The 13,418-nt window shown below is 50.5% G+C and overlaps 6 protein-coding genes across 6 annotated transcripts; 4 read left to right on the forward strand and 2 right to left on the reverse strand.

The window, feature by feature from the left end:
- Positions 1 to 119: 119 nt before the first annotated feature.
- On the reverse strand, positions 120 to 2,055 carry N7471_009631 (putative tRNA-specific adenosine-34 deaminase subunit Tad3; the record flags this gene model as incomplete). Its single annotated transcript, XM_057282350.1, has 3 exons — positions 1,805 to 2,055; positions 1,698 to 1,749; positions 120 to 1,635 (listed from the first exon to the last, which is right to left on the reverse strand). Exons 1-3 carry the CDS (start codon positions 1,899 to 1,901, stop codon positions 120 to 122), a joined length of 1,665 nt encoding a protein of 554 aa, XP_057133233.1. The 5' UTR covers positions 1,902 to 2,055.
- An 807-nt stretch (positions 2,056 to 2,862) lies between these two features.
- Positions 2,863 to 3,960, reverse strand: phoB (regulatory cyclin phoB; the record flags this gene model as incomplete). Its single annotated transcript, XM_057282351.1, has 1 exon — positions 2,863 to 3,960. One exon carries the CDS (start codon positions 3,958 to 3,960, stop codon positions 2,863 to 2,865), a length of 1,098 nt encoding a protein of 365 aa, XP_057133234.1.
- A 1,240-nt stretch (positions 3,961 to 5,200) lies between these two features.
- On the forward strand, positions 5,201 to 8,304 carry N7471_009633 (armadillo repeat protein; the record flags this gene model as incomplete). The annotated part of the gene is made up of 3 exons (XM_057282352.1): positions 5,201 to 5,504; positions 5,559 to 7,258; positions 7,315 to 8,304. 3 exons carry the CDS (start codon positions 5,201 to 5,203, stop codon positions 8,302 to 8,304), a joined length of 2,994 nt encoding a protein of 997 aa, XP_057133235.1.
- A 337-nt stretch (positions 8,305 to 8,641) lies between these two features.
- Positions 8,642 to 9,749, forward strand: N7471_009634 (putative fructosamine-3-kinase; the record flags this gene model as incomplete). The annotated part of the gene is made up of 2 exons (XM_057282353.1): positions 8,642 to 9,582; positions 9,650 to 9,749. 2 exons carry the CDS (start codon positions 8,642 to 8,644, stop codon positions 9,747 to 9,749), a joined length of 1,041 nt encoding a protein of 346 aa, XP_057133236.1.
- Positions 9,750 to 9,956: 207 nt separating this feature from the next.
- On the forward strand, positions 9,957 to 10,909 carry N7471_009635 (uncharacterized protein; the record flags this gene model as incomplete). Its single annotated transcript, XM_057282354.1, has 3 exons — positions 9,957 to 10,072; positions 10,128 to 10,132; positions 10,182 to 10,909. The coding sequence occupies 3 exons, from the start codon at positions 9,957 to 9,959 to the stop codon at positions 10,907 to 10,909; spliced, it is 849 nt and encodes a 282-aa protein (XP_057133237.1).
- A 285-nt stretch (positions 10,910 to 11,194) lies between these two features.
- Positions 11,195 to 12,559, forward strand: N7471_009636 (putative cyclin; the record flags this gene model as incomplete). The annotated part of the gene is made up of 5 exons (XM_057282355.1): positions 11,195 to 11,421; positions 11,474 to 11,555; positions 11,607 to 11,735; positions 11,788 to 12,115; positions 12,177 to 12,559. The coding sequence occupies 5 exons, from the start codon at positions 11,195 to 11,197 to the stop codon at positions 12,557 to 12,559; spliced, it is 1,149 nt and encodes a 382-aa protein (XP_057133238.1).
- Between the last annotated feature and the right edge of the window lie 859 nt (positions 12,560 to 13,418).

A 13,418-nucleotide genomic window follows, 5' to 3' on the forward strand; every position in this document is an offset into this window, starting at 1 on the left:
GTTACATAGTTACATGTATTTTGTCATCCCGGACGTAGTTTTATTTATATGGCATGTAGGTTATACCCGATATAACATACAGTGAACAGAATAGTTACGACAGTGATGAATATATGCAATCAAGCATGGAAGACAGGCCTTCCAGCCTCGCTTTTCACTTCCACGTCCCCATCCTCCACAAACTCAAATCCAAGAGCCCTCCAGTTCAACTCCTTCCTCCAATGCAGCCCATAGTACCCCCTCTCGTCTTGCCCATCGACCGCAGAAACATCAGCCTCTGCAGCTCGATCAAGCTCATCGGCCACAGGGCCAACAACCGGCTCAGAAGACAGGCCACCACTCTCTAACCTCCCACGTCTGGGGAAGATGACAGACCGGAACCGGGAGAGAAGCATGCCCATAGAGCAGCACAGACAAGGCTCATGAGAAAGGTAGACGTCCAAGTCTGTGCAGAGGTAGCCACCCTGAGAGCGGGTGCGAATGCGCGGGGCTGCGGGTGTTGTAGCCGGGGTAGAAGAACCCGCAAGTACTACGGTAGATGGGGGAGGAGCGGGGAGAGGTGGATGATGGAGCTGGGCTTGGGAAGGGTCCGTAGAGGGGTCGATAGTCAAGTCGGATTCGGGGTTAGGGTCATCGTGCTTCCTCTTCAATGGGGAGGACGGAGACTGAGGTGAGTTTGAAATGTTGGTGGATGTACCGGGACGGTGGCGGTATAAGAAGTATGATTCGAAGGCGCTCAGCTCCGAGTGTTCTAGTTCTGGCTTTGGATCTGCAGTGGCCGTTGATGCAGGCACGCCGTTGAGACGATCGTGCTCTCGGCGCCAGCGAGCAATCAGCTCGACAGCACGCATCAGCGCGTGCAGTTCAGGCCCGCCCTCGACATCCGCGTTGTATGTCTTGCTCACTGGGTTCGGCGCTACTTCGGCGTGCAGCTGGGCCTGGGATGGCGCGCCAGCCTCGGAGCGGGAGTACCGCGCATCGCCAGCAACTGCGAGGACTGCTTCGTCCCATTCTGCTGTAGTGTCGTATCCGCCCTCATAGCCTGCCTCGGTTATTTCTTTTTCAATGGCAGGGTCGACTATCACTGCGCCTACGCCACGGCCTCGCCCGGATTGTTCTGCTTCCTCAGCTACTTTGCGCGCTAGGGATAGGTAGTACCCTGCCCGTGGTTCAATGGATTCTTGTGCGCATTTTAGGGTCTGAAGGGGCGGCATGACAGTTGAGCGGGGTGCGGCTGGGTTGAATGTGACTGGCCAAAGTGTCTTGGTCCATGTTTCGGCTTGAGTTGTGTTGAGTGGGGGACAGATGGGGATCTTGATGGGGTGAAGTTGAATAGTAGGTGATGGAGGATCGGAGTGTGAAGCTTCGTCTGGCGTTTCATTCGTAGCTGGAGGATCGTTTGTAGCGGCCGGTGCAGTGTCCGGCGCAAATGGAGCGAGCAGAGCCTTGAGTGTGGTGAGATCGGGCAATGGCGGTGATATGAGGACGAAGATGGTTTGTGTCGGGGTTGCTAGAGGAACGTTCTGGCTTTCAATCGCTGCCCTAAGCGGCGGTGGGAGTAACTCTCTTTTGGCGAAGCGACGGAGGTGGGATAGCGGAAGGGAAGCGTCTTTGGGAAAAGCCGTGTCGAGAGCCCTAATTAATTCCTTAATTAATTTGCTATTCGAACCGGCAAAGTGTGCGACTCTGTAGCTTACTTGATCACTTTGGATGCAGACTTCACATTGACTTCTGCGACAAAGGCATCGCCTATTTGTTGGTTAATCATGATGTCGCAAGAAAACGGTGATATTGTAGGTCATACTGAATTCTTCTTGGGGCCTTGTCTCTTGGACTGTTCGAATGGGTACCACTTGTCCACCAAGGGGCTTGAGGTCTCTGATGTTCTTTTCGACGTCCATTCTAGCTATCGCATATGGTACCCAGTCAGGCGCGGGGTGAAATAGAATGTGGCAAGATAGGTTGATGATGTACAAGCAATGTCATAGCATAAAAGCAGTTGTAAATAACAATGCTTTGGAATTGCACACTTCAATTACCAATGTCGACTTCATTAATCCAGCGAAAGATGAAGTATTCATATGAGGACTTGAAGAAAAGAAGAAAGCTATACAAAGTTGGCAAGCAAACAGTGCAAACCTTGTTCCACGGGTTTGCCGCTAGGCCGTTTTGGGTCTTTTTAGTCTGTATAGTTTCGGATTCTTCGAGGAGTTTACTCCCCGAACAGCCATTATTGATTAAATACATTAGGTGGGAATCTAGGCCGTGGAAAGGGCATGGGAATACATAGCAATGGTAGTTGCTCTCAATCTGTACTTCGTGCCCCCTCAGCCCTACAATGTATAGAATGCAAGAACCAATATCCAAGTAGTACCTATATAGAACGCAAAAGATCTACAATGGCAAGTGCTCGGATTATGAGTGGATATTTGAGATTTGTATGGTTCTAAATAAACATTGAAGACGATAGGTGATTTGATCTTGATCGTAGATATCACCTCATCATCCCGTGAGATATCAAACGCCGAATGCCCTGTGAAAAAAAAAATCGCTGAAAGGTAGGAACAAGGTACTGCCAATTGACCTTTTAGTATATGCTGAGATAGATCCCTGTTCTAAAGCGCCATGTCCGATGCCGGTGCTTCTCGATATTAAATCAAAAGCAATGGTGCATCGAGATCTGACACCATCACCCCCCTAATGCAAGTGGTATGTATTAAATCACACCGCCAGTGACTTGGCGGGTGACAGGCAGAAGAATCCACTCATCCATGGCTGACTCGAGACCGGCCCGAGTGGTCCAGGGCAGAACGTAATTCGTGCAGATTTCGCATCCGCTGTGTAATTGGGCGTGGTCCAGCTTTATGTTGGAACAGGACCGGCTGCTGGAGCAATACCCGTTACCCCGGCTTTCGCACTGCCATTCTGGCAGACGCCTTCAATTTCAAACCCATCGCATCGATCGACGAGACTCTGATAATAGTCCACCAGCACTTCCGGTTGGGGAACAATGCGCCATTCAACTCGGAACAAGAAGTCCAGTTCGAGCATAGCTAATTCCGTCATGCCGATTCCACCAACTCGAGAATACGTTTTGTTGGTCCAAAAACTGTCGCTGAGTCCCTTGCTGGCGACTGTGGCGCTGGTGATCAGGAACCGATGGATGGTGAGGCTGGAAACGGTGAAGGCGGGGTAAAGCGCGCAGAGTCGATCGATGTAGTAGACCATGCTAAGAAGAATAGGGGGTGAGAGAGTAGCGTGGGTCGTCAATCGCTGGAGGTAATCTTGCACGGAGATTCGGGGCGGGGAGCGCGAGTGGAAGCGAGTCAGACGACCCTGGTGTAGTGGGATCTTGTCGTTGAATCGGATCAGCTCCATGAGCATGCTGGAGATCAACACCACCATGTCACGGGGGTCGGCCAGTTCATATTGCGAGGGTAACATCTTGACATCTGGTTTGGAAGGTCGCAGGCGCTTGGACTGCGACCTCTCCAAATCTTCACCATCGTATTCCGCCGGCGTCGCATCCGATGGGTGATGGTCGCGTTGGCTGTTGCGCTTGTTGGAACCCGAGGTAGGAGCGGGCATTGAGAGGGCGGGGGAGGAAGTCGGGGGTGGATTTGTAGAGGTGGCAGTCGCCGGGGTGGTTGCAGTCACAGCGGAAGAAGCGGCTGATTGGAGTGTGGAAGCCAAGGCCGAGTTGGTGACTAGGGTCTTTAGTGTGTCGGATGTAGATGTGCGCCTGCGTTGAAGATCCCCTGAAGTTTCAGGAGAGGAGGGATCGACGGTATGCCGATTCAAGGCTGAGCGAAGTTCGTCAATGGCCAGACGCGAGGATCGAGGACTATTGGATTGTGGAGCGCCAGTCGGCTCATAGTGGAAATGGGAATGCGACCCCGAAGTTGAAGGAAGCGGGGAGCGTAACGCAGCCGTTGAAGGCGAGGGCGAAGACGCCAACATGGTTAGGGTGTGACTAGGTTATTAAGGAATGCTAGGAATCTGATCATTCACAGTGCAAGGTGAGACCACGTGGGCGCACAGTCAGGGCGCGCTGTGGATGGCGTGGGTGCACGGCCGGCCTCATCCTCAGAGGCGTAAGGGCTCAGAGAGAAAGCAAAAGGGATGCAAGGTTATAAGAGGCAAATATTGAAAGAGGAAAGAGGGGGTGTGGTCTGGGAATAATACTCCGAATGACCTTGGACAAGAAAACAGGAAGGGGGCGAAAGCCGGTCTTTGAAAATCTTGTTCTTTCAAAGTTCGTCAGTGAGGTAATTTAGATCTATTCTGTCAGTGGCTGGTTGCTTCCGGTGACTGTACCGATACTGTATGAGTATTTTTCTATTTCTTGGCTCTATTATTGTATTATATACATGTAATATATCTAGAGACACATTTCCTATGGGGGTTGATAGTGGTTAGAATGGTTAAATAAGAAGAGTAATATCTTCAGTCTGCTCAAACAACCCTAGATACTGTATAGGTGCTCTATATATCTTGCATATAATGTGAATGAATCTACTACCGAGACACGGGAAGCGGGGGTAAACTACAGTACCTAGCTAGATTAGGTTAGAGTGCCAAGACAATTCAAGTATGCAATTAGTGTGCATATTGGAGTTCTAGATGCAATATACAATATACATATGTAGGCTACTCCAGGGCTTAATATACATCTCAGTAATCCGTAGGCAAATATTGATTAAGATCCATACACCCCTGATACCCCTACGGACTTGAATATGCCCCTCTTTTTGTAGAGAGGCAAAAAGTCTTGGAAACCATGCCAATGCAATGTGTGGCGTTAGTCCAGATGCTGTCCCCGTCACACTCGCTTTCCTATGGCGGCAGATCTTATTATAGAAATAGTTGGCGTGTTCAAGTTCCGTAGCAAAGTACATACAAATATTTCTATAGCCATCTATGGCTCAGACCAGTGTAAGGCTGAGTGTCGCTCTTTCATTAATCCGGGGCCGCTTTTCGGAGACGGTGTGGTTCGGCAGAATCGAAGTGCGGAGTACCTCTAGGCCCGGCTCTACAGTTCCGGTCTGCCATCATATCTATGTTGTACATCCAAGTCTACACAATCTTCACATTGACGGAGATAATTTCCTCAATATCATTCTAATATCTCTACCAATTCCTTGATTTAACAAAGTGAAACGCCGGGAACGTCCCGCTGGGAGGGGGTGATCGCCAGATGATGACGCGAGCTGCCGCACCGCCGATTCTGCTGCAGCTACAGAGCGCCGAATCGGCCTCCTCTCAGATTACAGCTTTGCGCACTCTGAAGAATGAACTGATTGGCCATGACCAGCGCAAGGAAACCTACATTGGCGAGGGAATCATACCAGCTTTGGCACAGTTGCTAACCTCGAGATGGCCGGGAACGGCCGAGTTTAATGAATCGATATCGCACCAAGGCCGGTCCACGCCAACGCCAAAAGCCCCAGAAGATTACGAAGTATGCCTTCAAGCAACTTTAATTGTTGGGAGTCTGGCACAAGGTATGTGAAGACTGGATCCTTGTCGCCAAGACAGACATTAACTGTACTGAGCAGGTGGTCCAACGTTTCTCACCCCACTATTCGCCAGCAATATCCCCCAAACCTTACTTTCAATATTTTCATCCTCGGACTGCCCAGATTCATTATGTCTTCCCATTCTACGACTTCTGAACACAATCGCAGACCGGATACCGTTGCAAAGCCAGGAACAATGGCCTCGGGACACGCAGCTTGCGGATCTTGTTTTTGCTTCTGCAAATATTACCTCTCTCAGACGTATAATCTCGCAGGAGTACAAGAACCTGCGCAGCCAGGCCACGATAGAGCTAGCAGCCGCCCTGATCGGCAAACTATGCACAGAGGAAACCCATAAGACGGCACTAGCAGAATCCGGGGTGTTGGATGCTTTGGCGCTCAAGATTGCCTCCTTTGTTGTGGCCAAGGGATTCGTGTTGCCTGGCGCGGAGGATCGCCTTCAAGAACCTGGCGCATTGGAGGAGCTGCCGCTTCCGGCCCCCGAATCCGCCCAGCTAGCACCAATTTTGCGCGCAGTTGCTGTCATCATTGAACAGTCAAAATGGAGGGCGGAGCACTTCCTGTCATCACCTGGCATTGTGACGGTGTTTCCAAAACAAGTTGCTGGGTTCGCTCCAACAGACATCAAGAAAGGTCCGTGGGGATCCACATATCTGTCGGGCTCCGCAGTGCCCCGTCATCTTGGCTCCAATCCCATAGAACAGCTCTTGCCGTCGGTTCCTCTAGCCCATACAAAATCATCATCCAGTTCTGCTAATTTCCCACCTCTGGGGCATGGGGGCTCACAGCGCCGACACAGCCATTCTTACCCCACGCCTTTTTCACTGGCTGAGACGCCAGTCCCAGAAGACGACGAGAATTCGATTGTTCCATGGCTGCTCTGCATTCTCCGCTCAGAGAATGGCATGACACGGTTGATGTCCGGCCGTCTTGTCACGGCCCTCTTCCGGTTAGGATTGACGAAGAAACATCGCACTCCAATGTTCAGTTATTTGTTGATCCCCATCTTGATTCGTATGCTTGACAAGAACGTCCGACTGCCGGATGAAGAAGGCGCTATTCATGATGGGCTGCTCTCGTCGACCCTACGCTTAAAAGAAGAGGCGCCTGCCGTATTAGCCAATTTGGTCATGGACGACCCGGAGCTGCAGAGACACGCAGTAGAAGGCAATGCGCTTAAGCGACTTTCACAACTTCTCAAGGAGACTTACAACCCAATCACAGAGACATCCCGGCCGATGTGGCACGCAGAGGATGGGCCAGCCCGCGGGACCCTTGAGTCTCTTTCACAAGAGTGCCGGCTCGGACCTTCCGGTTACTCTCCGACCCTTTGCCATGTAATGCGTTACCGAGAGAACATTCTCAAGGCTTTAGCAGCACTCGTCCCATTCAAGGACGAGTACCGCAAGGCGATTTGCGAACATGGCGTAGTCCCTTACATCATTGACGCCCTCAAACCAAGGCCTAGTGATGCACTGGCCGATGCTGCGATGCCCAGAAATACTGCAGAGGATGGAAATCCGATTCCGACAATTTTGGCTGCATGTGGTACAGCCCGGATGCTGACCAGATCCGTGAGCGTGCTAAGAACTAGTCTTATTGATGCCGGCGTGGCTAAGCCACTGTTTGCCCTTCTTCGCCATTCTGACCTCGAGGTGCAAATTGCAGCAACAGCTGCGATTTGTAACCTGGCCTTAGACTTCAGTCCCATGAAAGAGGTTTGTCGATGTCTATATTTCGTTCATAAACTTTGCAGCTAACATGATTTTCCTAGGCAATCATTTCCCACAACATCATTCCTATCCTTTGCGAACACGCGCATTCATCCAACACCAAATTACAGATTGAATCGCTCTGGGCTCTCAAGCACATGGTTTATGACACCGCAAACGACATCAGAATGAACATCATCGAGACGTTGGGCCCTGAATGGATTATGGAGGTCATCTCCCAGGATCCGGTCCGCGCAGTGGCTCAGCGGGGGATAGAAGAGGAGACAGATCAAAGTCCCGGGTTTGCCATGGGTCGATCCAACTCGGCTGGCGAACAGGTCGATATTCTGAACCCTATGGATGATGCAGCGGAGTGGGACGAGGACCTCAAGATGACCGATACCATGCCTCCCTCCAAAATGAGTCTGGACATGTTCCTTCCTGATGCAAGACGCAGACGCAAACTCGTTCTGCATGGAACCCTGGCTCAAACCACACAGTCTCGACAAGACGATATTGCCGTCCAGGAGCAGACATTCGACTTACTGCGCAACATGATCTGTGGTCGGGATGCACCTGAGATGATTGAATATCTCTTCAGAGAGCTTGGTCAAAATGATTTCCTCGATACCATCGCAGATACACTGCGACCACGTACCATCCAACTGCCTCATCGCCAGGACTCCAGCAGCCAGTCCCTCCATGTTCCCAATGAGATCATCAACGCAGCCGCCGCTCTCATCATCCACTTGGCGGCCGGGCACCCACGCCACCGGCGTATCGTCACATTCCACCGTGACTTGCTGCGGTCTCTAGGGAATTATTTCAACCATTCTCACAAAGACATTCGGTCGAATTGTGTCTGGGTAGTGATCAACCTCATCTACGAAGAAGATCAGAGTGATCATGAAGGTTGTCGGGAGCGGGCAGTGAGACTTCGTTCTCTTGGTTTTGCAGAACGGCTGGCTAGCCTCGAGGATGACACGGAGCTAGACACGAGGGAGCGTACGAAGACTGCGCTGCATTTGTTGAACAAACTGTCTCCCGCATAGTTGATATCTTTGTTATTGTTAGAGTTACCCGTGCACGTTCTGGATGGATCGGAGTACTGTAGGAAAATGTGGACAATTCTTTTTTTTTCCCCTACTGTGGCGAGCTCATCTCATATCGTAACTGAATATAGTATCTATTTCAACTTGATGAATATGTGCCTGAAAGCTGTATGTTGTTGACATTTCATCGGCTTGGGTGATAAGAGCTCCATTATCAATGTGGAGACAAACGTCATAGCCCTTTGCAATTCGGTCTATTCACATCTCTGCATCTGCATCTAGTTAGATATCCGTTTAAAACAAGTCTACTCTTCCTTACACCAGAAATCTAACAGAAATGTCTCCAGTACCAGAACCCATTCTTGAAGCCCTCTCACTCCCATCCGAATCAAAAGTCAGCCTCTCTACATCCGGCCTAGGCTCTGGCTTCACAAGCACAGGCACCATCCACGCCCAGATCCCCGACAAAAATGGCACAGAAGAAGAGCGACGCTACTTCGTAAAAACTTCCTCAAATGGCAAAGATGCAGAAGAAATGTTCCAAGGAGAATCCGAGTCCCTCAACGCAATCGCAGCCTCAGTACCAGGGTTCTGTCCCCAAGCCCTAGCTCGGGGACCACTCGAGCAAGGGACAAAGGCCAAAACGCACTTCCTCGCAACAGAGTTCCTCCAGCTTGGCGGCAAGATGGGACGTAGCACGAGCGACGAAAACACGCTCGCCCACCGCCTCGGAAAACTGCATACCACGCCCGCACCCCCAGATCCGAACACCGGCCGACGCAGATTCGGATTCCCCGTACCAACCTTCTGCGGTGATACCAAGCAGCCAAACCGGTTCTGTGATAGCTGGGCTGAGTTCTACGCAAACGAACGGCTGCTCACAATCCTGGCGACATCTGAAGAACGCAATGGACCCGATGCTGGGCTCCGCGAGACGGTTGAGAAGACGGCGCATAAGGTTGTGCCTCGGCTGCTTGGGGATGGTCATTTAGGGTATAATTCCAGTAGTGACGGGGAGGAGATTGTGCCTGTTGTTGTTCATGGGGATTTGTGGAGTGGGAATGCTGATTGGGGTCGGATTGTTGGCTCGGGTCGCGATGAGACGCCTGGGGATGTGGTGTATGACCCATCGGCTTGCTATGGGCATAGTGAGTTTGATCTTGGGATTATGCATATGTTTGGTGGGTTTGGGGCTCGGTTCTTTGATCAGTATCATCGGATTGTGCCGAAGACTGAGCCTGTGGTCGAGTATGCTGATCGGGTGGAATTGTATGAATTGTGAGTGTTTTTTTTTTCTCTCTTTCTTCTCTTGCTGTTGGACAAGTTTACTGATATAATCAAAAAGGTATCATCATCTGAACCATCATGCTATTTTTGGTGGAGGGTATCGATCTGGTGCTATGTCGATTATGCAGAAGTTGATCAGGAAGTATGCAAAAGACTAGAGTTTTATAGTTTCTGCAAGACTTTCTATTTCTTTTGTTTTCAAAGGTCATAATTTCAAGCAATATCTCGGTAGGGACACTGCTCAATCACGAATATGCTTAGGAAATGATGTCACACTAGCCTTGGAATATCCACGACTTGTCCAGCACTAATATCTTCCTCCTTCCTCTCACTTCTTCCTTCGAAACATGAAATTACATTCTACAATGCCCGCTCATCCTGACTCAAACCTCTATCCCGAGGCCAGTGGCCCGGCCAAGGCGCTGGTCGATCAGCATCGCGCTGAACAGCCATTGAAGTTGTATGCGGGGTGGTTCTGTCCGTATGTCCACTACCCCTCTATACTTAAACCAAACAACTGCTTACCAGGTGCAAAGCTTTGGTGTGTCCCCAGCCACTGAACCATAAGTAGCAATATTAACAAAACAAAGTGCAACGAGTCTGGCTCGCCCTCGAAGAGAAAAAGATCCCATACGAATATATCGAGGTCAATCCATACAACAAGCCAGACTCACTACTCACATTGAATCCCCGAGGCCTAGTCCCTACACTCTCAACACCAGCAGACTCCCACCCACGGCCACTGTACGAATCCAATGTGATCCTTGAATATCTGGAAGAAGCATACCCAGACCATAAACCTCGCTTCCTGCCAGAGAACGCCTACGAGCGTGCCCGCGCACGAATCTGGATTGACTATGTGACATCTCGAATAGTCCCATCTTTCCACCGTTTCTTGCAGTACCAGCCTGCAGATGGCAGTGGGCAGAGCGCAGATGCGGGGTTGGATCAGTCTCGGCAAGAGTTTTTGAGTCACCTGAAAGCCTGGACCAAGGAGATGCACACTGAGGGACCTTTTTTCCTTGGTGAGGATATTAGTCTGCCGGATCTTGTGCTGGCTCCTTGGGCGGTACGACTGTGGGTGCTTGATGAGTTTAAAAGTGATGGGTTGGGGATTCCGAGGGAGGGGGAAGGAGGTTCGGATGAGGGGGTTTGGAGCCGGTGGAGGACTTGGCTGGCTGCTATTGATAGTAGACGGAGTATCAGGGAGACTACAAGCGATCTTGCCCATTACCTTCCCATCTACAAGAGATATGCGGACAATACAGCTCAAAGTGAGTTGGCTAAGGCGACACGGGCTGGTCGGGGGGTTCCTTGAGGGGTTTGTGAGACAGTATCCTTCTATTCATGTATCTCCAGTATAATCAATATGTTTGTAATTGCACATTCGTCGTCGGGAAACAGAGCATTATGATAGACACAGATATATACACTTCGGAATGCGGATAAATATACTTCCGGAAGACCTGCACGTGATTGGGAGGTCTTGGATTGACACGTGATCGAGATATCAATCCAGTCAGTTGTTGCGCGTCTTCATCTTGCAACTTTCCAAAGATATTGCTTGGTATTGCCATATTCCTAGGGAATCCAAGAAGCCGCCATGGCACGCAATATGAGGGAAGAGTCTCCCCGCGGGAGCTCAACACTGGAGTCCGGCCTGTCACCCCCGGCCATCCACCCGTCTTTTATACAGGTGGCCAATCCATACATATTCGAACAGACAATTGAAAACTGCATCGAGGCGATGAGCGTTAATCCCCTTCGCGAAACTTCATTGCGTCTTCAAGGCGTGGCGTGGATCGACAGCGTGCGGAGAGCCCTCAACCTGTAAGTTGACTTCAAGCCAGGCAAAATGCATCAGGACTGACTAAAAACCCAGTCCCATTCGCACTTTTGACACAGCAGTGGGATATTATCACCGATTTCGATTGGTGCACCCAGACAATGAGTATAATTTCACAGTGAGTTCTCTCGGAAATTCCTCAAGGAGATCAGCCTAACCCGGGATACAGGATGCTGCGGCTGCGGCTTTGTTCACAGCATGCAAGATCGAAGATACGCTCAAAAAGTCGCGAGACATCGTCTGCGCTGCGTACAACTTGAAATTGGCGCCCTCAGAGCACTTATCGGCTGATGATCCCGTAAGTCATGATCACAGACGAGACAAAACAGAGGATTAACACTTGTCACCAGATGTTTGAATCCAATGCGCGTGGTATCATCGGTCTCGAACGACTCATGTTAGAGGCCTCTGGTTTTGACTTTCGAACCCGGCATCCCCATAAGACCCTCATGAAGCTGAGTCGGCATTATGGACTACAACAAAACTCCGAAGTCTCCAATCTTGCCTACCGCATTTCGTCGGATCTTTACCGCACATTCGCACCCATCAAACAAAGCTCATCAACGATGGCCTTTAGCTGCCTTGAGCTTGCAGGACGACTCTTGGACCAACGTGTCGAACAAGTGGAGTCCGGACTAGACTATGCACAGTGGAGCACCAGCCGAGCAGAAATCATGGGTAAGTACTGTTGTTGCATTCATATTCACCTAGAAAACATCACATATTAACAACCACCCAGAAACTCTCTTCGACCTCTTAGAACTCTACACCCACCACCGCTCCCTAACTGCCGTCGGCTCGGAATTCCCAGCAGACCGGTTCCTAACAGTCCGCATCCCGCTCAACCAAGAAGCCAGCGAACACCACATCCCGCGCTACCAGCCGTGGATCGGCCAGCCAGGCAAACCATCCAACGGCACTGGCGCCAAAGACCAAGATACTCCGCGACCTGCTCATCCCTTAACACCAATTGCCGCGAACGGGGACCGCCAGAGGACAGGCGAGCGAGGCCGTGATGCTGCCGTGCGATTCATGCTCGATCCCGCATGTGCGGATACGGAAAGGCGACAGGTCGCGGCATACTTCAAGGTTGAAATGGAAGAATATGAAGTCGATTGGTAAGAGATAGTTCTTGCTATTTGCGTTCCTGGCACCTGGTGTGCCTCATGCAGCGAAGCGAAACTGAGAGAAGGCCTTGCTTTGTTTCCGTGGAACGGTAATACGCTTGCGGGTTTGGTGGTGAGCTGGGATGGGGGCCTCATATACTACACCCCATCTTGGTTTCGACCAAACAATGCTCCGGTTACGGTGACTCGCTATCGGCTGTCCGTCCTGATTCTTGTTGGGATAGGCCGGCATCCTTGCTAAGCTCCGATGAGGCCTTTGTCCGCACTTTTCTGGACAGATGGGCCAAAACAACTCAGACTCTTGCTCTACGGTTTCGGAACTGAGTTGTCTCGGACACGGGAGACTCACATTCTGGAAATTTCCCATATTGATCCATATTTCCCACGATTTACCGATACCCCAGACATCTATGACCAGCGACGAGATATCGATAGATACAATGAAAAGAACCATCAACTATCGATGACCGGTTTCTCATTGTAGGACAACACCGTGTTTGATATTTGCTGTACCTACGAGCCCATTCGCAAAGAACTGCATATGGAGTGAAACAAATCAGAAATCAGCTTCAAAATTTGAATTGAAAGCTATGTACAAATCTACAGCCCGTTCCCTTCACGCGTCCAAAAACAGCGAAGCTGGAGACAAGACTGCCAGAGCAAAACAGACAGATATGTCCCCTCATCCCCCTTCTTCTACCACTTCTGTAGAGGGATGTGTCCGTTCCACGAATCGGGAATATAGCAGAGCTCCAGGTCAAGATGGACCGAGCAACACAAGTCATCAAAGTTAGGTTCAGTCCAGGGCCCATCAATCAGAAAGAGAAGAGAAGAGAAGAGAAAAAAAGAGTACT

Source organism: Penicillium samsonianum (assembly GCF_028829775.1).
Source record: "Penicillium samsonianum strain IBT 33392 chromosome Unknown utg000005l_segment0_segment0, whole genome shotgun sequence".
Classification (NCBI taxonomy): Eukaryota; Fungi; Ascomycota; class Eurotiomycetes; order Eurotiales; family Aspergillaceae; genus Penicillium; species Penicillium samsonianum.